At 37.6% G+C, this 27,030-nt stretch overlaps 1 protein-coding gene across 1 annotated transcript; it reads right to left on the minus strand.

The window, feature by feature from the left end:
* On the minus strand, positions 1-25,916 carry UHMK1 (U2AF homology motif kinase 1). The gene is given in 9 exon segments (XM_020988620.2): positions 1-7,677; positions 14,015-14,103; positions 15,100-15,198; positions 15,368-15,444; positions 18,513-18,607; positions 21,743-21,893; positions 21,895-21,932; positions 22,670-22,962; positions 25,435-25,916. Coding segments are annotated over 9 exon segments (1,257 nt in total). The 5' UTR covers positions 25,703-25,916; the 3' UTR covers positions 1-7,530.
* Between the last annotated feature and the right edge of the window lie 1,114 nt (positions 25,917-27,030).

A 27,030-nucleotide genomic window follows, 5' to 3' on the forward strand; every position in this document is an offset into this window, starting at 1 on the left:
TACATATTTTAAGCTTTATTTCATCACTCTTATCAAGCACACATCAGAAAACATATCAACAGTGCATCATATGGTGAGTCAGTTTACAGCAAAACTGAACAAGGCAATTGTGTTTACAGAAAAATTTACAGCAAACCAACTATATGCAACACAGTCAAACTGAAAAGCAGTGTTTATACTTTTAGGGCAAAGGAAAAGTAGAAAACAAATGGAAGTTCTTTGCTATTCAATAGCAAAAAAACCTTAATACCCAAAAAGGCTTGAATGGAAAGCTGAAAAACAATTAGTGACTATGTATACAATTAGAATAAAGCAGTTTTATTTCTTGGTGTTGACACAAGTCTACATTTACTGTTCTGTTCAATATTTAAAAGCAAAAACCTTACAGAAATAGTATGAAATTCACCTAGACCAGACCCCATCCATAGAGCCAAGAAAGGCCAAGACAAATAAACTAAGCATTGAGACCTTCTGTAGAGATGTTACAGAGACAATGCATTAGATTGTTCACTATGTACTGCAGTTTCCTTGTAGTACTGAGGTGAAGGTGGATGTCAGGAAGAGAATACTCCCCATTACCGACTTTGGTTTAAGTATTCTTTCTCTTTTTCAATCATAATTTACTCTAAAAAACCACAATAGTTGTGTATTTCTGGAATCAATGCAGTAGGCCTTAACATCCACCACCATTTTTTACTACTGATAGTGGAGGTAACTAAGGTTAAACCTTCTTGATCATAATAAATAGATTTTTGAGAGTGAACTAAAGGTAGCAAAGATAGAAAGCCCTTTGTGGGAGTACAATCCCTGCTACCCAGCTTCGAAACAGAGAATCTAAAGGAATGTTCAATGATTTCAGGTTTTATGAAAGCAAAATAAACAAAAGGGAAAATATGATGAGAAAAGATATGAAATTATATCTAGTTTCACATTTCTTAAAGTGAATATTCTACACAGATACACACATAAAAATCCTACATATATTTATAAATAAACACTATTTACTCCAATAAGGTGCTATTACTTTGCAGCTAGTGCATACTAATGCCACCTACTATATCCAATGTGCAAATGGAAATACGGAGATGGCTATTTCCCACTTTATGATGAGTTTACTCACATGGGCGATACCAAACACCAGTTCCCACTGAAGTCAGAGATCACCGAGTTTAAAATACAAAATGAAAACAAAAAAAGAGGACTAGTTTTGTTTTTTTTTTAAAAGCTTGGCTTCATAAGGTCTAATGAGGATTTTCTGGGGAATGTTGGAGGAAAGGTAATAAATAGTTCTGTTTCAGGTCCTGAAATTGAAGTGCTGTTTTTTTTTCTTTTAAATGAACTCAAATTTGTAAATAAGTATGCCTAAGATTACTAAGGTCAGTAAAGGGTAAGACTATTTCCTTACTAGTATTTCGCTACTTTTAAATATAAGGAACTCTACCCAGGAAAACAAAACAATCCAAAAGTCATTTGCATGTAGTTTTGGATTATGTTATAAGATTTCATTCTACAGATTCCATGTACTAATAACATTAATTAAATTAATATTAATGGATAATTTGTACTATCTGAATGCTAAGAAGTAGAGAGTGGTAGGTTGACTGGAAGAAAGGGAAAAGCCACACCAATTAGAGATAAAAACATTTACCATGGGTAATTCATATGCTGACCATTAAAAGTTGATTTCAACAAGTAACCCTAAGTCTTTTATGATGGGTTTATTATAAAAATTTTTTTATTTATTCCAGTTTGGGTTTGAAGTATGCTTATTTCTTAATAATAAATAGCCCTGTAAAGGGAAAGATGACTTGTGGGCAGAGGACCTGGGTTCAAATGCCTACCTCTGACACTACCTAGGTAGTGACCTTGGGCAAATCACTTACCTCCCTGGGTCTCAGTTTCCTCCTTTGTAAAATGAGGGGTTTGACCTAGATGGCCTCTAGGGTTCCCTCTAACTCTAGATTTGTAATCTAGCTATACTTTGTATTAAAATGTACTTGCTACAAAAAAAATCATCATCAATCATCAACACAGAAATTGAGTGAGTTTCTTTCTGAATTTATATTAACGTTAATGAGAAACAAGACCAGAAAAAAAGATTAAAAATGTCCACTTGTTTTCTCCAAATTATGATGAAAATTTCTCTATATTGTGGGAAATCGTATTCTTTTTAGGCAGTCATTGGATAATTGGATTGTAATCCAGTAGTTATGCTGCCACAAACAAAACAGATATGAAGTATAATTCTGAAATAAAGCAAATGAAATAGGTGTGAAACATCAATTCCCATAAAGCTGATAAGAGGCAGCAGAGCATTAGCAAATAGAGCACTGGACCTGGAGGCAGGAAGACCTGGGGCTCAAATCCTGCCTCTAACACTTACTAGCTATGTCCATCGACAGTGGACAATTCAACGAACCTCTCTACCTGTTTATCTGTAAAATGAGAGGGTTGGACTCAATGACTTCTAAGGTCCCTTCCAGCTCTAAAACTATGATCCTAGGATCCTATGAAGCTGCCTTCAGCACAAAGAAAAATGAACAGGAAAAGGAATGGAAAACTCTGTATTAAGAGACCAAAAGGTGTTATAATCACTGTTTTGCATTCTGAAGACCACTTGATCCAAGTTGCCACTTAGTTTACAGATACTGTATGATAGTCCACTGCTCTCACTATACTGGAAATAGTTTAAATTGTGAAGTTGCTTACATATCCACAATACTTGCCACCTAAATGCCACTACGTATCTCTATTTAAATTATTGTGTAATAGAAAAAAACTTATGGGGATGGGAAGATGAGAAATGTAGTATTGTCCTGTGGCATTAGGTCAAGAAAGTAAACTCAGATAAATATTGCCACATTTAAATTCATGATGCTCCCAAAGCTTAAAATATCCATATTCCTCTATAATTAAGACAATTTATCTAAACTAAAAGTATCACAAGAGGTGTGGTACAGTTACATTTTTACAGAGGCTGAATAATTTTGTATTTATTGAGAAGGCTGAGATTACTAACCCTTGCTTAAAAATCCACAATTCTCCAAATAAAAATGATATATTGGTCACCTCAAGAAGAAAGGACCACATTCTGCATGTTAAAGATGATCCTAGACATCTGTGATACCCCTGAAGTGAATACAACAGTACAGATCAAAGGCCATCCATCTATGCCTGCTGATACCGTGGCAACTTTAAAAAGGAAATGAGAGCATTGGTGAAGTCATAGCAGAGTCAGATCGACTGGCTTCAATGACTTGATCATCACAAAAATAAAGTCAAACCTGAGGGGGAGATATGGAATTCTGCTGGACAACTCTACTTTTCCAACATTTATGACAACAAAAAAACCAAATATAACCAGTTTTCTATAAAAATAAACAAATTAAGTAAATATTGAATCCTCAAGACAGTTACTACATAACTCATTCTGAAAGTTCTGCCAGGGGAAAAGTCAAAGATTATTTCTCCATTTAGAAGGCTCACAACCAAAATGGTTGTTAATATGTTCCAGTAAATACAAGGCACTTGCTTAAATCTTTGCGTATCCACATCCATTAAGTTAAAATTAGTTATCTAAGTGCATGTACACTTCAATCTAAATAATGCCATACCAAGGTGCTCTTTACATCCTAGGTAAGAGTTACAGGTAAAGCACATGGTAACTTAGTGATGAGTCCTCAAGTGCAACTATACTGATAAACCCATTTCCACAAAATATTGTTTTTTAAAATTCAATTTAAAGACATGTTATGCTGCAATAACAACTGATACAGCAGGGCATTATCTAATGAACAAACTTGGAGTGGGCCCAACTTATAAATAAGACTTAAATTATAACTCTAACATCAATTATTTTTGACAAATAATGCCAAATTAATGGTAGGATAGCATCCTCTTTTTCAGCAGGTTTTAGTGGCCACACTATTAAATCCCTCATGAAATATTATGTTGAACATTATGCCATAAAAAATGTATCTTTTTTTCTCTTGGCCTTCTTTGCACATAGCTGCAATGTATTCTAGAAAGTAATTCTAGAATTATTTAAAGTGAATGTGATCAATTGTTATAACATCAGTAAAAGTAATATAAAGAGAACACGTTAAAAAAAGATTTTAGGATACTTAAAAGATGCATTTAATAGAAGGGTAATCTCAGGACTGTTTAGCAGCATGAATCCAAAAAAGAAGGCAAATCTTTACCTTGGTGAGACTTGGGGGAAGAGGATGACTCAAATAAAGGCAGTCTTCTTTTTAAGTCAAGTCACAGCAGAAAAGGAACTCCTCAAAAGAGTGATACTGTCTTGATGATTGCAAGGCAAGGAAGACATCAACAGTTATAACTATAAAGTTTCCTTATTGCAAGAGACTTCATATTTTTTAGTGCCCTTGAAACATAGCTGACACTAACCTTTTTAGTTAGTACTGTTCTTGTAGTGTGAGGTGTCAGTGTGTAACTCAATGAGTCAAAGTGACTTCTGCTTCCTCTGTACACACAAAAGTTTTGAAAGTTACTGCTCACAGCACACCTCTTGCTGAAAGATTCCAAGGGACCAAAATAGGTTGTTTAGGAAGGATTTTATGTATTCACTACTTCTGTGGGAGTTTGATAGTTATATATTAATATTATGGAATAGCTAAGTGACTGAAATTAAGAAAAAAAAATTCAGCTCAATCAATGTGCTGGGATAATAGCTGAGAAAAGGAAGTGTAGGTATAAAATCAGAAAAATAATTACCTGAGTTAACAATTTGGCCAGGAGGCTAGGGGTTAAGTGATAATAGACCCCTTTATCCGGCTCCACTGAAAAACGATCAGAAGATCCTTACTGATTTCAAATTATCAAACTCTTACCCTATATTTTATCCTAAAAATGAACTGTAATAAACTGCATTTTTTGATATTATGTGGTCTGACTTCAAAAGATTAAACTATGTTAAAGTTAGAATGGGAGAAAGACTAGCCAATATCATCTTTGGTAGTAATGCTAAGCCAAGATCCAGGAAAGGCCTTACAATTTCAAACACATCGTAAGAGGCTATAAGTCTTTGTTTTGTTTTGATAATATTTTTAAAAATCGTGTTGGCATCTCAAAGCACTATAGCTTAAGTTCACCATAATCTTCTTGATCCCCAAAATTTACCTCAAAATGTTGTGAATAAAATTCTACAGTCTCCGTGTTAACTACACAATACAGTGTACAGTATGTATACAAAGATGTCATCAGCAGGAAAATCATCAAGTAAAAAATGCTGAGTTCAGCATCAGGATGCCAGCAGCACACTGAACTAATAAGCTTAATAGTCTACCTGCAGTTTACTTCTAAGGATATTTTTGGAGAGATGAAAACACCACATCTATTGATGCAGAATAGTTTTCATTAGGAAGAATTTACTTGCGTTCTGTGCCCATCAACCTCTATGCCTTCAAAGTAAAGACCTGGTATTACTAACCACTATGGAAGTTACCACCAATACAAAAGGAAGATGAGTTCATGTTTCAGGTAAGCTTAGGTTCTCTGCATCACTGGATGTATGGGTGAATCATAAATCTAGAAAAAGGAGTTCTAGGAAGGAGGTTAAAATAACAGTAATGGTTCTTCATTTCAAAAACACAGTGCAGCCTCACTATATTGTTACCTCTGGGGCACATGCCATAGGATCATCTTATAGATGAGACTACCTTATAACAAAATCCTCTCAGTAAGTCAATAAATAAGGTCATCTATAACAAATACAATTTTATGGGGAAATTCCAGTATGCCTAAATAACACTAAATAGTCTAGGTGGTAAACACAGACTCATTTAAAATGCTAAAAAAGCTCACTCTAAAATGAAAATTCTAATTAACCTAACTACAATTAGTGGCCTAGACATGTCATACACAAGGCAAGACTATGAAGAGGGTCACTGCTATCAGTTTCCAGTCTGGAAAGAACAAGACATTTTCCTTTTTACAAAAACACTTGGTTCATATAAGGGAATAGACAATTCATATTATTATACAGTTTTTTTACACTCATTAGAAGTTGAAAGCATCAGTGCTATCTATTGATATTCACACTTCCTAATTTTAATACAGTGAACTCTTTAAAGGAAACATATTAAGGAAAATAATCTCAAGCACCACTATGAAGAACATAACTGCATAAACAGAATATACATCCAATGAACTCATTAATATTGAAATCCTCATATCACATTTGATTTAGCAGCTCAGATTCTGAATCCCTCAGCCAAGTACAGAGGTACTCTGCTCCGTCTCTTTGCTCTCCACCTCTCCGTTAACAGCACATCGCTATTGCTTCCTAAACCACCTGCAATCCAAAGCCAGTCCACTCAGCTCCTTCAACTGCTGTTTCCACCAAAAAGAAATAAGAGAACATTAAAACAGAAAAATCTGACCTTCTACTTCTTTTGCCTGACTTTTCTTCTCCTTCTTATACATTTTATCTAATTCCATTCTTTTTGATCGTAGTTCAATTTTCTTGCAGCAGAGAAAAGCATAGCTCAAGAAGTCTTACTGCTGGGCTTCTATAGGCCCTACAACAGACTGGATGACATGAAAATGTATGTGTAGCAAAACTCCTAAAGTAAATAAATTTCCTCAATTCTTTAGATTCACTTTTAAAAGGATTTCAATGTACATTTAAAAAATTACAGTTTAGATTTAACTTTTCCCCTTCTTATTATTCTTCCAATCCCAAAGCTTGCTATAAACTGCTTGGGAATGAATGGCCTATTTTGAAATGTATAGAAATTACAACTGAGCACCTATGTTACCAAATTTCCTTCTCATTATCTTATAGCTGAGACATAAAGGGGAAAATAATAAGGCTAAACTGTATTAACCAACAGAAGATACACATCTGACTTTGGCAACCACACACACACACACACACACACACACGCACATAAAAATTGTGCAAGATTAATCATTAACTTTCCAATTTAAATGCTTCAATTAAAATAAAAATGTTTAGGTAGCCTCAATGGAGTTTCCTTTTAAAAAATCACAACTTCATGTTAAAAACCAACTAGTAAATTACTGCCTAAGCATTCCTTACTTAATAGTACTGAGAACATCCAATGCCAGTTACGGATATCAATTATAGGAAAAATTACCTGACAAGACAAAAAGAATCTCTAACTGGTGTTAACATCGTAATACTTCTGGTGAAACACTTGCTGGAACATGTTATCAATAACTCTTGCTCCATGACCGTACTACTGAATTACTCTTTTCTGGATTCCATATTGAATGTCAGCACCTGCCCTACTGCTGAGACAAGGGACGCCACATGGATGCTATAAAACACTTCAGTGTTTAGGCAGAAGATCCTGTCCTACCCAGTATGAAATATGATTTAGTTTGCAATCACAGTTTGGAAAACGCAGTAGGCCAATAGGATTAAATATACAAATTACTCCCATTAGGATGGTAAGCTTCTTTTGCATTCAGATGGGAAACACAATAACCTAGAAAATAGAAGAAGAGGAGCTAAGAAGTCTCCTGACAGCAGGTCAGTGATTAAAGCAAGGTTTGGTACAGATATCCCCTCTTATAGGCACTCAGTGGGTAGAATGTGGCCACAACAAACTTCCCATCAAACATCCTTCCAGTCAGTAATTTTTGGGCAGCTTTGGAGTCACCAGCATTTGCATATTCAACAAAGACCTAAGAAGGACAGAGAAAGTAACATTAAGTTTGTTTGCATCAAAACCCCTGTTAAAGCACTTTCTTAAAATACAATTCTAGTTCAAAGTTTAAATGAAAATGGTTGCATTTTCACCATATGAACAGTACAGAGGTAGACACCGTTAGCCATGAAGAACAGGTTTAGATGACTCCAGAAAGCAATGTATGTTTTCCTAGAGTTAACCTCAACTTTTTAGAAAGAGAATAATTGGCCAAATAGCCCTCAAATTTTGGCCTAGTGTCCGGTCTTCACAGAAATATCCAGTTTCACATGTGGAGATCATTCATCCAAAGGGCAGTTACAAGTAGTATTATATACAACTTATATGTTATACTCTACTACTTCTCTGCCATTGTCTGACTCACAGCGTTTCCATTCTCATCTGAGATAGAAAGTAAAACTTTATCTTCATTTTGTCATTGCCTGACCCAATAACATCAGTACTTTGCTTCAGTATAGAAAAGGGAGAGAGATACTTCTGTAGGTTATCTTTTGAAATTTAACATCAAAGCTATATAATGGGCATTATTCTCTAGATGAATGGTCTCTCCATTTCAAATATATCGGCCTCCTTTTAAATGGTAATATCTGTGCCATGTTTGGTTCACAATTACCCCAGCATTTTCTCCTACTAAAGCCTGCTTTGGTAGAGGTTTTATAAACCTCAATAACAAATTCTGGATACAACATGTAGTTAGTATAAGAATTATTCCCCAGTTCCTCTGTCACACGTTCCAATTCGGCAAGAGATGAAATAAAAATTAGATTGTGGTTTAGAGAAGGAGTTTATTTTTAAAGAAGAACTTCTTAGCTACAACTCTAATATCTCTCTCAAGGGCAGTTCTTGAACACAACACAGCTAGGTTTATGACACGCCTATTGATTAAGGATTCTGCCACTATAAAAATGAGTGTATTTTTTATGCAGTTAAATCAGATTTTCAATTGTTGATTCCACTCTTGCATATTCTCCTTACTCTAAATTATACAAAATTCACATTCTGGGTTCAGAACATTTATAGCACTTTTATCTGTAATCTCAAAATTAAAAAAAATTGGTAAGTCAATAATTGTTTCTTTGGTTCTGGCTCAAATTGATTCATTAGGTCTTTGTTGGGAAAAACAAACAAACCAACCTGTAATTTGATTTGTGTTTCATCAAAAAATCTGAGGTTTAACACACTAATGGATTTCATCCCAATATGGCATTTTTTCCCCTCCCAAAGAAACATCTCTGAGGCTTAAATTTCATTTGATAAAGCCCTTCATTTGATAAAGAACTTCAATATTGCAAAACAGCCTCTAAATTGTAGAACTGTGGCTAATCAGCATTAGTAGATGTAATTTTCTCCCTGTAGATTTCTGTGTCAATGAAATCACAGGTTCGGACCCAATAACTCCTTCCCAAATAAAAAATGAGTTCATTTATTTAAACAGGGTTTTCTTACACACCTATTAGTGAGCATTATGATGTAACAGAGGCAAACAAAACAAAACAAAACAACCCATGGGTTTATGAGTCAGAAAAGCAAGGTTTAATGCTCACCTCTCTCACTTATTACCTCTGTGACCTTGGGCAAGTCACTTAACTTATCCAGGTTTCCATGTCCTGATCTATAAAATAGGGATAATATTGCTTTGGGACATGTGTATGAGTGTATGAGTGTGCATGAGGGTGTGTGTGTGTCTGTGTGTATCTATCTTGTCTCAAAGTGTTGTTCTGAGAAACAAATAATATAATGGCTATGAAAGCACTCTGGAAGCTACAAAGTACTATATTTTATGCAATTATAAGCTCATGTTATTGTCATTTTAAAATCTGACCTTAATTGTACTTGGAACTAACATTCTCAGAATTAAAACTTAAGATGTCCTGTAGCATTTATGACAATTTATTATGACAGTCTCATAGGTTCACTTTGCGTTAAAGGTAAAAAAATATATAATATACATTTGGCAAATGCCCTCTATTCCTTGAAGACTCCACTTGTTCATACTATATAAGAGGCAGATGTCTCCTGTATTCAACAAACTTTTTTATTTTGGTATTTATCTTCTATATTTGGCTTTCAACATGTCTAGAGAGGCAAAGTGATTAGGTCTACATGCATTTTAATCAATAAACCCAAGGTTGCCTAGTTGGAGACACTGGCAAAACTGTAACCAAGCCTCTTGATGCCTCCAAGTTCTCTTTCCACTATACCACACCCCACTTTTGACAATACCAAATAAGACAGAATGTGATCAGGGAAGAGATCTCTAAATACTTTAAACTTTTAAATGATAGAAACATTTTAAAAAAATCTCACCCACCTTCCAATCAACCAACAAGAAGCTACAATGTGCTAGGCACTGGGTATACAAAGACAAAACAAAACAATTCCTGGATTTAAGGAGTTCACAGTCTATTGAAGGGAAACAATATCCAGGGGCAGCAAGGCAGCCCAGGGGATAGACTTCTGGGCCTGGAGTCAGGAAGACCTGAGTTCACATCCAGCCTTAGGTACTTACTAGCTACGTGATTCTGGGCAAGTCACATAACTTCCCTATGCCTCATTTTTCTCATCTATAAAATGGAGATAAGAATAACACCCACCTCTCAGGGTTGTTGTGAGCATTTTTTACATATGCTCATCTCTCACGTTAGCAGAAATTGTTTCATTTTCTGAATTTGTATCCCCAGTGCCTAGCACTGTTCTGGGCACAGAACAGGCATTTAATAAAAGCTTGCTGATTGATATAAATAGTGGCACTAAGCTGAGCTTGATGGAAGCTCAGAGTTCTAAGAGGCAAAGGTGAGGAGGGAGGACCTTCGAAGCATGGAGACCTGCCTGTTAAAGGCAGAGAAAAAGGAAAGGGAATACGATGTAAGAACAGCAAGAAGCCAGTCCGGCTATCACATAGAGTGTGATGCCAATTAAGAGATAATAAACCTGCTAAGGCAGAATGGAGTCAATCACCAAGGTCTTTGAATGCTCAACAGAGGGAGGCACTATAAAGTCACTGCCCTTTTCAAGCAAGGGTGCGACAAGGTCAGATCCATACTTTAGGGGCAGCACTTTGGCTGTTATATGGAGGATGGATTGTAGAAGGAAAATACAACTATGTGGCCACCATGATAACCTAGTGCCAGAGGTGGGGAACCTGTGACCTCAAGGCCATATGTGGCATTTTAGGTCCTTGGGTGCAGCCTTTTGGTTGAGTTGAAGTTTTACAGAACAAATCCTTTTATTAAGTGGATTTGATCTGTGAAGTTTGGATTCACTCAAAGGGCCATAGTTGAGGACCTAGAGGGCCACGTATGGCCTCAAGACCGCAGGTTCCCCACTCTAGTCAAAAAGTGATAAGGCCCTAGAGTAGGGTGGTGGAGACAAAGGGGCCAATGCAACGGATGTTGTAGAAGTGGAACTGACATAACTCTGCAACTGATTGGTTATTTGGAGACACTGGCAATGGATATGAATAGTTGAGGATAACTCCTAGGTTAAAAACCTGGGTGATTGGAAAGATAGCAGTAGGCTCAAAAAAAAAAAAGGAGGGCGAAGTACAGAAGAGAAGAGGGTTTGAGGGTGAAAGATGATGAGTTCAGTTGGGGACACACTGAGTTTAAGATATCTGTGGGACTTTCAGTATCAAATGTCAAATAGGTAGTTGGTGAAGCCTGATAAGTTGAGGAGAGATTAGGGATGGATGTATACATCTGTGAGTCATCTGTATATAGATGATAACTGAATCTGTGGGAGCTGATGAGATCTCTGAGAAAGAGGAAAGAGAGAATAAAAAGGGTCCCAGGATGTAGAAAAGAAGAATCAGATTTAGTATACTCCTGGCAGTCACAGAGTTAAGTGTAATATGAAATAATAATGTTTTATTAACAATGGAAAAAATTATTCTTTTTTTCTCTCTGTTAATTCAATCACCTGAGCAGCAGCACAGCATAGTGACCAGAGGGCTAATCTTCGGAGTCACAAAAACCTAGGTTCCAGTTTTATCCTAATACAGACTGGCTATGAGACCATGGCCAGATCTTTTAACCTCCCCTTGCCCAGGCATCTCTCTGAGACCATAAATTATTGACAAAGTGCTGATATGCATCAGCGGAGGGAGCTTTCCACACTAGGAATTTCCCATACATAAAATAAGTCTGGATTAAAACAATCCATGATCAGTGAAATTTTATAGTAAGGAACTTCTCTGTATAAGAAGCAGAATGAGAATCTGTCTTTCATGCTGTTTTGGTAACAATAAAAACTTTCCAGACATAAGAAGGCCCTCCTCTTAAGTTCACTAACCATTGAATTTCACTTAGAACCACAAGATCATATTGTACCAAAGTGCAAAAAAAAAAAAAAAAGCCCAACCCCCCCCCAAAACAAAACAAAAAAACCCTATAGGATCACATAGGACCACAGTTTCGTTCATATTAGAGATGTGAAAATGGAGGCCCCCAAAGCCACAATTTGCTGCTGGCAGTCTGTGCTAAAACCCTAGCTTTCTGAGCCTGATTTCACTGTACTTGCTACTACACTACCTGACCTCTCTAATCTCTACTTTGTTTTTCTCAAGTGTTGCTTCTATAAAATTCCATTATAAATACTATGTACCAGACAAAACAGAAAAGTAAAATTCACATAACTCCATGTTTGAACTTAATGCAAATATATAAATTTGTTTTTTGTGAATATACTTAATATAATAAATCATCAATAAATAAAAATCCTGGATTTCAAATCTATACTTCTACTCCTTAATCTTTCTTCTTATATCTAGTCTTGTATGATCAACTGCCTGTCTCTACTTGGATGTCTTATAGGAATCTCAAAATCATGATGTCAAAAGATGAAAATTATCATCAATCTCTTCTCTCTCTTCCAAGCTCATTCTTCTTTCCAACTTGTTTCTTTGGAAGGCACTCTTCTACTAATCACTCAGGTTTTTATTCATGACATCATCCTTGATTCTTTACTCATCTGTATCTAATCAGTGGATAAGCCTTATCAATTGTACCTTCACAATAACTCATATATATCCATAGCTTCCTCTATTCCCAATCCCATCAACAGTTAGGACTTTGTTGCCTCACACCTAGATTATTATAATAACCTAAGTAATTTCCCTGCCCTCACACTTTCCTCTCTCCAATTCAACCTCTACACAGATGTGAAAATAATCTTAAGAGACAGCTCTGATCAGGTTGCTGCCTGCTCAAAAACCTTCAATGACTCCCTACTGCCTATAGCAGTAATATCAACCTCAAATAAGAAGACACCCCTACAGGCCATATGATGACTTAAAAAAAACACAACAAATTAACATTATCTATGATTTACTGTATTTTTATTTATTTTGTTAAACATTCCCAATTAACATTTTAATCTGGTTCATGCAGCACTCAGGAGTTTTGTAGGTGTTAAGAGGTGTTAAACTGATAACACTTCTGGACTACGGGATAATCCAGGATAAAATACAAGCTTGTCAGACTAGCTTTTAAGCCTCTCTACAATTCATTCCCAATCTGTCTTTTCAGTCTTAACATTATTCTCCTTCATAAACTTTGTTTCTGTCAAACTGGATTACTTACTGCTTTCCAGCTCTTGGTACACAGCAGGTGTTTAATTCATACTATTTAAGCACAGACTGAATAGCCAGTATGTTATAGGAAGGATTCCTTTCACATACAGATTGGACCAGACAGCCATTGAGGTCCCTTCCAACTGCAAAATTCTGTGATCATTTGATTCCCACAGCCAAGTTCCATAAAATCTGTCCCCACATGGCACAAAGGCATCACCTCATTTCTGTATTTCAGAATCCTTATGTTCTTTTGGGTTCTGTTCAGGTGCCACTCCTGTGATACCTTTTCTGACTCCTCAAGTGTGTGGATGTCTTTCCTTCCTCAAGCCACCCTGAACTTATTATTAAACTAGCTTGTGCATATCTGTGCGCACAGAATTACAGATGTGGAGCCATTTAATGCAACTCCTTATTTTACAGATAAGAAAACTAAGATCAAGGAAGTCTAGTGATTTGCCCAAGTTTATCTGGTAGTAAGCATTAGGAGTGAAGTTTTGAACCTGGATCCTCTGACTCCAAAGCCAGTGGTTTTCCCACTTTAGTATATGCTCCATCACTCAGCAGAGGCTAAGTTCCTTAAAAAAAAAACACTGCTCCATCTCTGGCTCTGAAACTCTAGCATAAAGTATGGTGTATTGCACAGGCAGGTGCTTAGCAAATGTTGAAATGGGAAAAATATTTTTACAATGCTCATTTAATTCATGTGGACTGTACCTCTCCTGCTCCCACACCATCTGCTTACCTGACCTCTGCCAGGATTCTCCTTTGGAACAAGCAGAGACACCACTGGCCCATACTTTTGACACTCCTCTCTCACATCTTCTACCACATCTGATTGTTAAAGCAAAATGACAGTAACTCTCTTGCTTACAATTAGCAAGCTTTCTCTTATTAAAACATTTTAATACTAGCTAGCATTATACAGCACTCTGAAGTTTGAATATATAAACTCATTTGATTTAGAATATCAAACAGTTCAGAAATGAGAAACCAAGATACTTTCTCTAGTACTCTAAAGTTCAATGTAAGTACTAAATAACCATTTACTTTTTATGACAGCTTTTGATGGAACAAATTATTTGAACTCAGCAAATACTATCATATAATGATACTGCCCATCTGAATTAATAAAAATTTAAGCATTAGAAAGCTATTTCAGTAAAGAATTATCTTAATACTTCATAAGAGCTATGGAACATAAAACTTGCAAAATTTAATAGTATGAAAACCAGTAATTCAGACATTTAAAGACTACCCACTGTGTTTCCAGCCCTATGGTTGGCACAGTGCAAATACAAAGAAAATGTTACATGTGGCCCTGGCCTTAAGGAACATATGAAGGAAGATATAAGATACCCACAAAGGTAAAATAAACACAGACAAAAACATAGAGAGGCTGTAAACAGTTTAGCTATTGGAATTGTACACTTGGCTAAGTATGAAGAAGGGAGGAAGGAAGTATTCAAGTAATAACTGGGTGACTAAAACTAGGTGAGGTTAGTCTGGGAAAGTTTCATGGAAAAAGGAGTTTGGGGCAAAATTTTAAGTGAGAGGAGGAAAGGATAGCATTAAATATGGGAAGGGTAAAAAGATGTGACAATCTAGACCTGGGAACTGGTATACAGAGTACAGTGAAAAAAAAACGAGAAAAAGGAGTGATAAGAAAGGAAAAGGCACCTCATGAGCAATTTTGAAAGACCCGAAGACAAAAAAAAAAGTAAACATTCTAAAGAAAAATCTCAATTTTAAAATATACAACTAAAAATATTTAAAAACTCAAACCACTTGCCCTCCCTAATTCTGTTAAGATTACAGATAGTTATTTACCTTCATATTCTTCCTCATTCTCAAGATAGTCATCATCCAACACATTCAGCAGTCTTAGCACAGGAGTAGGAAGCATTACCAAATCTTCAATATGAGGGGCTATGAAAACAGGTTACATCGTTAAAATGAGAACACTCTGAGAAAACAATTTGGTAGACAATGGCAGAAGGACAAAAAGTGAATTAACTGACAGTATTCATTAACTCCAACTATACAAGTGATTTTGAACTGACCAAAAGAGAGTTAGTACTTTACAACCACCACTTACCAAAAGGAATGCTAAAGAAGGGACTGCACAGTGCCATGTCAGCTGGAATTCTTCTGCCCGGATCGTCATGAAGCATGCTAAAATAGGAAAGAGTTTTTCTTTTTTAATTCAGTGTCTCTAAAATACAACCATTCAAAATAACATACTGAAAAGTTCCTGGTATCACTGCAAAGTTGAGCTACAAAGTCTATATATTAACAGTGAGAAAAAGAAGAGAAACTGAATTTAAAGTTAAAGGAAACTGTTCCATATGCACCTCAAACAATAAACATAATTTACAGTAATGTTAAAGAGTCACCACATTCACTGGGATCCCCTTTCCCTTTGCACTGAGAAGTCTACTGATCATCCACTTTTAATCAATAAGCTTGGTGAAAACTGGGGAAAAAATAAAATTCAACAAGTTGAATTATTGTGTTTCTTATTTCATAAGCATTTTCACAAATATCATATTTTATCATCATAAACATGCTGTGGGGGAATAGCAAGTAACGAATATATTTATTTCACTTTATGGAGAGCAAGACCAAGGCACAAGGAGATTAAATAACCGATTTAACATTAAACACTCATTAAGCACCAACTGGGTTCAATGTCCTGCTGGCCATCGGGGGGATCCAAAGGTTAGACGAGAGCCTCAAGAAGCTGACTGCTGAAAAGGGGGGTAAGACACAAACATGAACAACTCTGACATACAGTAACTCGTGTCAAGTATGTCGCAGAGGTGCAAAACAAGCCTCTGATGTGAAGGACTGAGAAGCGCCTCCTGGCAGTGGTGCCTGAATCGGATTATGAAAGAAACAGAGAGGGCAGGGGATACTGCAGTGTTAGGAAGCCATAAAGCACAGACACAGCAGTGGGAGAGTTCACACCGAGGGAGCGTTCTGGAACAAAGACCAGCCCTGAGCACTAAGAGAGAAGTCTAAAAAGGCAGGTGGCAGGCAATACCACAGCGTGGTCAGCTCCTCCTCAGATATAACCTAAGACTTTGTCTGAAACTCTCCCTTTGAATATGTCTTTACTCTCCCTATGTGAAGTTTTTTTTTTATATGCTCTCCTCCATATTCCCTGCTCCCTCCCCTAGCTAACAGGTAAATTCCACGTCAGCAGGGCCTATCTTTTCCCTTTGTATTCCCAGAACCAAGCACAGAGTACCTGAAAGAACAGCCACTACATAAATGCTTGTTGAATTAAATTGAATCATGCAGGGCCTTGAACACCAATCAACTTTAGTCAACAGGCTACAGTAAACTAAAGAAAATGTCTGAGCAGGAGACATGTGTCAAGTCAATGCATGATTTGCCCAAGGTAACTCCCTCCAAACAATAAAGCCAACAACAGGATTTAGATCTCCTAATTTTTTATTCTAGTCTCTTTCTATTAGGTCATTCTGCCTTTCAAGTAGAATGTCAATTATTCAGTCTTTAAATTCTCCTTTCAAGGCTGAATATAGGCTAGTGCAACAATAAATAATTTATCAAGAACTAGATTACTATGGTCATTTACTACTGTGTCCTGTGTACCTAATCTATTTAATTGATCCACCACTCTATTTCTTAGCCAGTACAAGATAGTTTTGATGAATGCCATTTTATAATATAGCTTGAGATCTGGTATGGCTAGGCCACCTTCCTTTGCAATTTTTCTTTACTCCTTTGATGTTCTTGACCTTTTGTTCTTTCAGATGAATTTTGTTACTATTTTTTCTAACTGTATAAAATTGTTTTGGGTAGTTTTACTGGTACGGCACTGAGTAAGTAAATTAATTTATACAGAATTGTCATTTTCATATTGGCTTGGTCTACCCATGAGCAACTGATATTTTTCCAATTGTTTAGCTCTGACATTATTTGTGTGAAAAGGGTTTTGTAATTGTGTTCGTTCAGTTCCTCTGGGTTTATCTTGGCAGGTAGACTCCTAAGTATTTTATATTGTCTAGAGTTGCTTTAAATGGAATAGCAAATGATTTAAACCAATCCCAGATAATTAAAAATTGAGAGCTTGTAAACCTATGTGTAAAACAATATTTGTGAAAGCATAATTCAATCGAGACATCCATTCTTTCACAACCTCCCTCCACAGCATGCTCTCTTCTGTTCCATATGGCCAGAAACCAAAAGTGTCATATTAATATGCCACATTATTATTTACTTATAAGCTATACACAGTGTATCTGGATTTCTTTGAAAGATATCAGAAACATTCCTGCCCCCAAACAGCTCTTAAAAATAAGTAATTTTGTAAATTTTTGCTACGTTATAAAAAATTATCAGGATTTTTGTTTTAAACTTCATAGACAATATTGTACTTCATTTTGGGATCATTTAGGTGCCCCTTTTCCTTTGTACCAAGAATTCCACTGATCATCCACTTCTGGTCAATAAGCTCAGTGAAGATTGGGAGAAAAATGTAAAATTAAACAATCTGAATTATTGTGCTTCTTCATGAGCATTTTCACAAATATTATCTTACTTTATCATTACAAAAATGTTGTAGGAGAATAGCAAGTAATGAAAATATTTATTTCATTTTATGGATAGCAAAACTAAGGCACAGAGATTAAGTAACTGATTCAATATCTAAGTGACCTTAAAAATGTTCTCCTTCTCCCTATAAAGTGTAAACATCTGCCCAAAGCTTCAAGAGGCCAAGGAAATAGAATTTTTTTTTTTACCAGTAGTTAACAAACAGCTGCCAGGTCAGTTTTAGAAAGGGCACAGCATCTGGTTCTCAACAAAAAGAAGCCCATAATTCCTTTGAATACAACATGAATAACAAAAGATTAAGATATCACTTCAAGATTCCCAGAACACTTTCACATAACTTCATCTGCTTTTCTGTGAGGCAGGTGCTATTACCGTTCCTACAACTCACAGCCAAGAAATAATCACATACAGGGAGTTTAGCAACTTGTATAGGAGCATGCAGACCCAGTGTCTGAACCAGGATTCAAACCAGGTCTCCTGGCCCCATTCCAGTCCTGCACTGTACAACAATGTAGCAGTTACACCATCTGAGAATTCTAACTCTTAATACAAAGTAACTTGTATAGGATACACAAGTACTTCTTAGAGAGCAAAAACTCTTACATGTTTGAACAACCTCATGTACTAATTACAGCAAATTTCAGAAGTGTGTAATGTACCTTTTGATAAGGTCTCTGAGGTGATAGGCTGGGATTGCAGAGGTCACCACAGCTTTACTGGCAAATATGTGATCAATGATAGCTGAACTGTTTGCCTGAAGGAGAAGAGAGAGAGAAAGGAAGAAAGGATATCTTTTGGTAACTTGATTCAATCCTACTAGCATTGAATATTTCTTATAACAGTATACTAAGTGTTATGGGGATAAAAAAAAATAGGACACAGTGTCTGCCTTCAATGATCTTACAACATATACATAATTAGGGATAAGTGACGTGTAAATGAACTCTAGCACAAAAACCATTGCATAATGTTGTTGTTGTTAAGTCATTTCAGTCACGTCCGACTCTTTATGACCCCATTTTGGGGTTTTCTTGGCAGAGACGCTTCATTTGACAGATGAGGAAACTGAAGCAAACGGGGTTAAGTGATTTGCCCAGGGTCACACAGCTACTTAAGTGTCTGAGGCCAGATCTGAACTCAGAAAGATGAGTTTTCCTGACTTCAGGCCTGGCACTCTATCCACTGTGCTACCTAGCCGCCAGCTATGTAATATTATAGTTCAAAAGAGCATCAAATGCAAACTTAATTGAACAGATATTTTGTGGAACACCTCCTAGATTTTAAACTTCCTTCAGATCTGCCTCATCCTCCTGTTCAGTACCTGGATAACATCAAACAGTTGTGTTGGTAAACGCTAAATTAGCACAGGGAGACAGGAGAAGGCAATGACTTGATTTGTGACCTTTCTTGCCTACTTAATGGAAGACCCTTAGCTGATGTTCTCCTTTGTAATTATTGGTTTGAAAATCCATACCTGGATCATTTTGATCACATTAAATTGAAAAATTTTTGCACAAACAAAGCCAATGCAATCAAGATTAGGAGGGAAGCAGAAAATGGAAAGAATTTTTATAACCAGTATCTCTGATAAAGGCCTCATTTCTAAAATATATAGAGAACTGAGTCAAATTTGTAATAAAGGTTATTCCCGAATTGATAAATGGTCAAAGGATATGAATAGGCAGTTTTCAGATGAAGAAATTTGAGCTGTCTATAGTCATATGAAAAAGTACTCTAAATCACTACTGATACGAAAAATGCAAATCAAAACAACTCTTGAGATACCACATCATACCTATCAGATTGGCTAACGTGAGAAAACAGGAAAATGGTAAGCGTTGGAGAAGATGTGGGAAAATTGGAACATTAATGCAGTGTTGGTGGAGTTGTGAAATGATCCAACCATTCTGAAGAGCGATTTACAACTACGCCCAAAGGGCTATAAAATTTTGTACACCCTTTGACCCAGCAGTATCACTTCTAGGTCTGTATCCCAAAGAAATCATAAAAATGGGAAAAGGACTCACATGTACAAAAATATTTATAGCAGCTCTTTTTGTGGTGACAAAGAATTGGAAATTTAGGGGATGCCCATCAGTTGGGGAATGGCTGAACAAGTTGTGATATATGAATGTAATGGAATACTACTGTGTATAAGAAATGATGAGCAGGTAGCCTTCAGAAAAACCTGGAAAGACTTACATGATCTGATTCTGAGTGAAGTGAGCAAAACCAGAACACTGTACACAGTAACAGCCACACTGCGTGATGACTAACTTTAATAGACTTACCTCTTCTTAGCAATGCAAGGATCTAAGACAACTCTCAAAGACTCATGATGGAAAATGCTGTCTACATTCAGAAAAAGAACTATGGAGTCTGAATGAAGATCAAAGCATATTATTTGCTTTCTCTCTCTTTATTTTTGTTTCTTCTTTCTCATGGTTTGTCCCATTGGTTCTAATTCTTCTTTACAACATGACTAATGTGAAAATAGGTGTACTATGAATGTATATGTTGAGCCTATATCAATTTACATGCCATCTTGGGGTGGGAAGAGGGGAGAGATGGGGAGAAAATTTGAAACTCAAAATCTTATGGAAGTGGTTGTTGAAAACTAAAAATAAATAAATAAATTTATTAACAAAAAAAAAGAAAATTCATACTTGTTATTTGTTACACTGAATGAGCAACATAGTCTAGAAACGTCTATAACATACGGTGAGAATCTGGGTCTTGTAGAAGGTGTTTTTAGTGCAGAAAAAAATCTATGGAATTATGTCAATCTCCATGTACACCAGAGGGTTCAAAGAAGTACAGAACACAGATGTATCTTTGTACATATTCTGATCCAGTAAGCATAGCTAGTTGGTATCTAAAGCATGTATCTTTTTTCATATCTGACATATATATATTTTGTGATAATTGAAGACCTTCTCTGGTTTCTAGCAGTTCTTCTTACACATCTATTCGTATGATATATTTCACTTACAACTGTATCTCTCTCCTACTGTATCTCCTCATTTTCTGAAATGAATGAATAAGCATGGTAGAGAACAACAGTAACTCCCTCCCTCCTATACTAGACTTGTTTTGTTACTGTACCCTCACACACAACAGAAGGCAGAATCCTGGAGTGAAAAGAAAAGAACATTTGGAGTCAGAGGATTTGGGTTCAAATACTAGCTTTGCTCCATCCTCCTTTGTCAGACCTTGGGGTAAATTCATTTCACCCAAAGTAAACGCTGCTAACAGCACACACTAGGTGAATTTTCCTTCCATGTCCTGCAATGTTAACAATATAATAAGCATGAGTTGGGATTGATCCATGTTCTGTTATGGTACAAAGTGCTGGAGCAGGGACTCAATAAGTACTTGTTGATACCAAAAGTTGTTCTGATTTCTTAGCATGGCATTATTCATCTAATAACAGGACTAACTTCCCTAAAGTACTGAAATTACAAAAAACACCTTACATATAAAATTTTACATTAAAAAAATTTTTTATGATTGCCTTTTGTTTTCATAGTACACTTTTTTCTCCTCAACCACCCACCCTTCTACTGGATAATCTCTCATAACAAAGAAAAACATTTCAAGTGCCTTACATTTTCCAGCTTTTGACATATATTATCTCATTCAATTCTCCTAACAGCTCTGTAAGGTAAGCAGGTATTACAAGCATTATCTCCATGTTAGAGATAAGAAAACTCAGGCTCAAAGAAAGTGACTTATTCACAGTTGCATAGACAGTTAACAGCAGAGGGTAGGAGAAGAGAGAACAGAGTCTTCAGTGTGATTATTCTCATGTAAGTGGCATTTTTACATAGGTCAATATGATGGAAATATCTATTAACGAGCTTGAAATCAAAGTAGTGGACCAGCTTACCTTCCATTCCTGAGATCTGACTGTATGTTTCAGTTTCATTCCTGAGAACATTTCCAGTAAGATGATTCCAAGGCTCCACAAATCAACAGCTGAGGTACATTCTGTTTCACTCTGTAGCCCAGCCTGGGCCAAACAATTCTGCAATTCTGCTTGGAGCCCGATACCCGTCTGTCTGAATATACTTTACATCCTAAAGATGAGTAAGAATAGAACAATACAAACCAATTGAGAAGAGAAAATGCTTCCATCTCCCATATTTTTCTATGATACAATATACTCTTTCTAACAGCTCACTGCCAAGTCAGTAGTGTTGATGGCATCATGAAATGGCTATTCTAATTTTTGGCACAGCAGTTAAGCTGTTCCTACAATCAAGCATATTACATATGCTTAGAATTCCAGGGTAATAAATGCACAAAAGTGCATTTAGACAGAATTTTCATACCCAAGAGGTACTAACAAATTAGGGCACTCAATAGAGACCCAATAAACTATGATAAAGGGAGCCTACTAGAGCTATGAGATGAATTCTGGTAGGAAGGGTGGCCCAGATCCTTAACAAACATTAGGATCGCAGCAATCAGGCAGATATCTTGGCAGACACCTGTCAAATATTACCACAGACAGCTGCCTTTTAATCTTTTTTCTTCTACTAACAAATACTGTGATACCTTTCCATTTGCAACCTCTTTTTTTTTAAAGGCAGTAGCAGCCGAAGACATACAAGATTCTTATCTCAGTGCCCTCAGGAAACTTGCTAGACATAAAAGAAATTTTGTTCCCTTCTTCCCTGACATTCCATTATGTCAGATAAAATTGTCTCCAAACTCTAGTTAAACCACTCCTGCTATGAAATATAAATCTATGGATTGGCTTAGATTACTAAATCATGCTGCTTTCAGCTATGAAAAAAGGACAGCCTCATACCTGATTGCCTTCTTTGAAGCTAAGACCAAAGTCAATGAGTTTAAAGCACTCGTTCTCTGCACTCCATAGTATATTACGTGGCTTTAGGTCTGCATGGACATAACCCTCATGATGAAGAAAAGCCAAGGCCTCTAAAACATCTCTGGCACAGTGCTGGATCATCCACATGGAACACCCTTGGTGACTAGAATATAAAAGTAGCTCCGAAACACTGACATCCAGCAGTTCAAGAAGCAGACAACGTGATGGCATATTTGGAGAAAACTGGATGGTAAATACTCCATACAGGGTCACTAAAACAAGAAACAAATTATAATCCCAAAATCAATATGACAAGTTACAGTATATTTTAACAGATCACAGAAGCTCTTGACAAGGATAATACTAAAAGATAAACACATATTCTAAGAACAAGTCTCTTGGCAACCAGATCAAAACACATACATTTAACTGCATATGATAATCTTTAAAAGTTGATTACAAAATATATTAACTATTATAAACAGTTTCAAATTTCAATAAGTACTAGGTAGTGAGAGAACATGAATTCAGAATGCAAAATAAAATTGATCAATAGACAAAATGAATGCCACAAGAGAAAACAAATCAATGTAGGAGAGGAGAAGGGGGAGGGAGGCAATAAGAGTACCTCTGATACCAAATATGTCAGTTTATTATCTGTGATTTTAACAGGGATTATTAGTCATAATAGCAGAGGTAGAGCGGTAGAGTGGATAGAAAGCCAGTCTCGGGGCCAAGAAGATCTAGGTTTAAGACCAGCCTCTGACACATATTGGCTATGTGACCACCTCTCAGTGCTGCAGAGAAAATGTTGATTAGCATTGGTAGAGGAAGTTTCCTCAATGAATTCTTTAGGCCAATAAAATCACAGGTCTAGTTCCCTAGTCACTTAATAAATTGGAGAAGCTCAATGATATTTAAACTCAAATTTTAAAGAAATTCAGTAAGTCTTTTAGGCCTGGAAAATGAATTTTACAGCCTTAATATTTTTCTTAAACCCTCTTCATACTTACTAGTATCATAGAGAGACATCTATCAATCAGTACAAAAAATATATAGATATATCACTAGTAGTATGAATTTCTTCTTTCAAAAAGGAATTTGAAAACTGTCAGCAAACCAAAAAGGAAAAGTGCTGCCTTTTGCTAAAATAGCTACAGATAATCTATGTTCATCATGAGCTTTAGGACAATAAAGGAAGGCAGTTTTCATTGTCAATCTTCAATAACAATTACATTTCATTAAAGAAATAGAAAAGAACACTAATTTTGTTATCTCACAGTATTGACAAAACATAAAAATGACCCTATATCTTCAGACCTACTTCATGACTATATCCTCATAATACAGGGTAGTTTAGTTTTCTTGAAAAGGTATCTTTATTTCAAAATAGATCATCCAGAAAAAATGGTAACCATGTTAGGATCACAGGCTTCAGAGCTATAAAGGTTCTTATGGATCATCTAGTCTAAGTCCTCATTTTCCAGAACAGGAAAAACTGAAGCCCACACGGAGGGTAGGTGATTCAGTCAGTAGAATGTGGCAAGACAAGAGTTCAAATGTCAATCTCAGACATTAACTTGAGGTGTGACCCTGAAGGAGTCACTTAACCTGGAGATAATAATAGCATTCTGCCTCCCAGGGTTGTTGTAAAGATAAAATTTTGTAAATAATTTTGTAAAGTGTTTGCAAACCTTAAGGTGCTATGCAAGTGTTAGCTGTTATTGTAATAATAACTAATATAAATAACAGCTAGTATTGACTTGCCTAAAGTCACACATATGTTATAATAGCTATTAAGTGACTTACCCAAAGTCATACAATTATTATAATAAATAATAGCTATTACTTGCTGGAGGTTTTACAACTCCAGATTAATTTATTCATTCAATAAACACTAAAATAAGCGGAAAAGGAAATGTTAAACCACACCAGTACCTTTGCCAAGAAAACCCCAAATGAGGTCATGAAGGGTCAGACAGGACTCAATAACAATAACAAAAACATTTATTAAGTGCCTACCATGTATGAAGCAGTGATTTTTCTACTTGTGTTAAATGCTTTTAGGCATCTGTTTATGGGCAAGCCAAACAACACAGATTCAGAGAACAATACTTGGGTAGGTTCTCCTTCTCTATAATTGAGCACAGTGTCAATTAATGGCAGTTATAAGCCACAGATGAGTATGTCTTGGTACCAGCACCTAATTTAACAGTACTCACGATATGGGTACTTGGAATATTTCCCTTTCTTTTCCAGCGCTTATAGACAGTGCCTGGCACATAATAGGAACTAAATAAATGTTTATTGAATTGAAAAAGTCTGTTGGGGAGACGGGGAGAGATCCTGTGTAAGAGGTCACTGTGTAGCAAAACAACGTCCCTTTCGGGTCCTGACACTGAGGGGGGTGAAAACATATCTCATACCACTGACCCACGGTGGCAATGCCTCTAAGAAGAAGCCTCCCTGTCCCATTCTGCCCCCCTCCCGTTGGCAATTAACTGGAAAGGAGGAAAAACGTCCACCCTGGGAGCTCACAGTGACCTCTTCGGGAAAAGGACGACTAAAAGAGGAGGGTCCAGAGTGTAGGGCAGTGACCCCGAAGGCGGGGTCGCAGTGAACCGGGGTGCTCCGGGGGCTGGGGGAGGGTGACCGGGGCCTTGTGGGGAGGGGAGGGTGACAGGGCCTTGCGGGAGGGGTGAGGGTGGTGACCCTGGGCGCGGGGAGGCGGCGGTGACGGTTACCGATGTTTCGGTGGCCCTGTAACTGCTCCAGCGCCGCCCTCTCCTTGCGGAAGCCGTACTCGGCGGCCGAGGCGGCGGCCCCGGTGGTGCCGGGAGGCAGGAATTGCTTGAGGGCCCCGGGCGGCGATCCGGGAGTCCCGCAGCAGCGCACCCGGTACACGGAGGCCGAGGAGCCGCTGCCCAGCCGGCTCTGCACCTGCCAGAGTCTCCCGAAGGCCTCCAGGAAGCGGGGCGGCTCCGCGCCCCACACGCAGCCAGACCCCGCCATGGCGGGCTGAGGGAAAGGCGGGAGACGGGCAGGAGAGCTGGCGCGGAGCCCGGGACAGGCCGGTGGGGCCCGCGGTCACATCCCCGTCTGCGGGGCCAGCAACTCCGCTGCCTGATGGACGGCCGCAGCGACCAGCGCGACGGCAGAGACCTCAGGCCACCATGACAGCGGAAGGCCCCTGGGAATGCCGGAAGTTAGAGAAGAGCCAATTCCAAAGCAGGACAAACAAGGTGGGCGGGGCCAACACGGAATGGACTTGCGCAGTTGAGAGGGAGCTTTGACAGGCGTTTGATAGCTGGGGGAGAAGGGAAGGGAGGTGGGAAGGGGCCGAGCGCTGGCCTCGGCATAGAGCCCCCGACCCCGGGACAGCGACACATGCTTCACGGAAGGGCCCACGGCGAGATGTCTCCTTGCCCTTATTCAGTTAAACTGACTGAGATATTTGTGAAGCGCCTAGCGCAGGGCCTGGCTTAATAAATGTTTGTTTCCTTTCCTCACCCCGTTCGGATTCGTCCCTCTTTGTGGGGGAGTCGGCATGGCCACAACCAGCTGGCGTCCCAGGAGCCTTTCAGCTGCCTATGGCGCTTTCTTAGTTCTTAACAGACTTTTTAAAGAAGCATATATTCTACGCTATAAAATGGCAGACTTCACATTATATGTGATGACCAATCTTGGCCCGAGAAGGTTGATAACGAAACATTTCGGTCCTCTCCATAGAGAGGTGGAGGCCTACAGACACGGAGTTAAACTTGCCGCCAGAGGATTGGTTTTTGTTTAGCTGTTTTTCGAGAAAGGGAAGAACGAAGCAAGGAAAGTGAGGGAAGGAGAAGGAAGGAAGGAAGAAAGGGCGTTTTAAAAGTTTATGCTAGGCACCTTACTAAGCAGTCAGGATACAAACACACACAAAAAGACAGTTCCTGACCTCAAGGAGTTTATATTCTAATGAGGGAAGTTAGGGTATGGCTTTGAAGTTCAGAAAGTCAGGAACTGGGCTGGGAAGAAAATGAAGTCAGCCTGGGCCTTTCTGCAAAATGGAGATTCCAACAGGAACTCATCAATGGGAAAAAGGAGAGGGGTGGAGGGGCCCTGGAGAAAAGAAAGGCAGGAACAGGGGTAGGAGGAGAAGGAAGGGGAAAAAAGTTAAATGGGAGGGCAGATTATTGAGAAGCAACAATGGTGTGAATAAAGTACCAATTCATTTTTTTTTAATAAGCACCCACTCTGTACAGCTTTCCAAGAATTGTACTCTTCAAAAAAAGAGTGAGCAAAAGGAACCTTGGTCCACTTTCTCCAGCAAGTTGAAGTGAGTGATCTTGTCTCCCACTTTG

This window comes from Phascolarctos cinereus, unplaced genomic scaffold (assembly GCF_003287225.1).
Source record: "Phascolarctos cinereus isolate Bilbo 61053 unplaced genomic scaffold, phaCin_HiC Scaffold_5;HRSCAF=322, whole genome shotgun sequence".
Lineage (NCBI taxonomy): Eukaryota > Metazoa > Chordata > Mammalia > Diprotodontia > Phascolarctidae > Phascolarctos > Phascolarctos cinereus.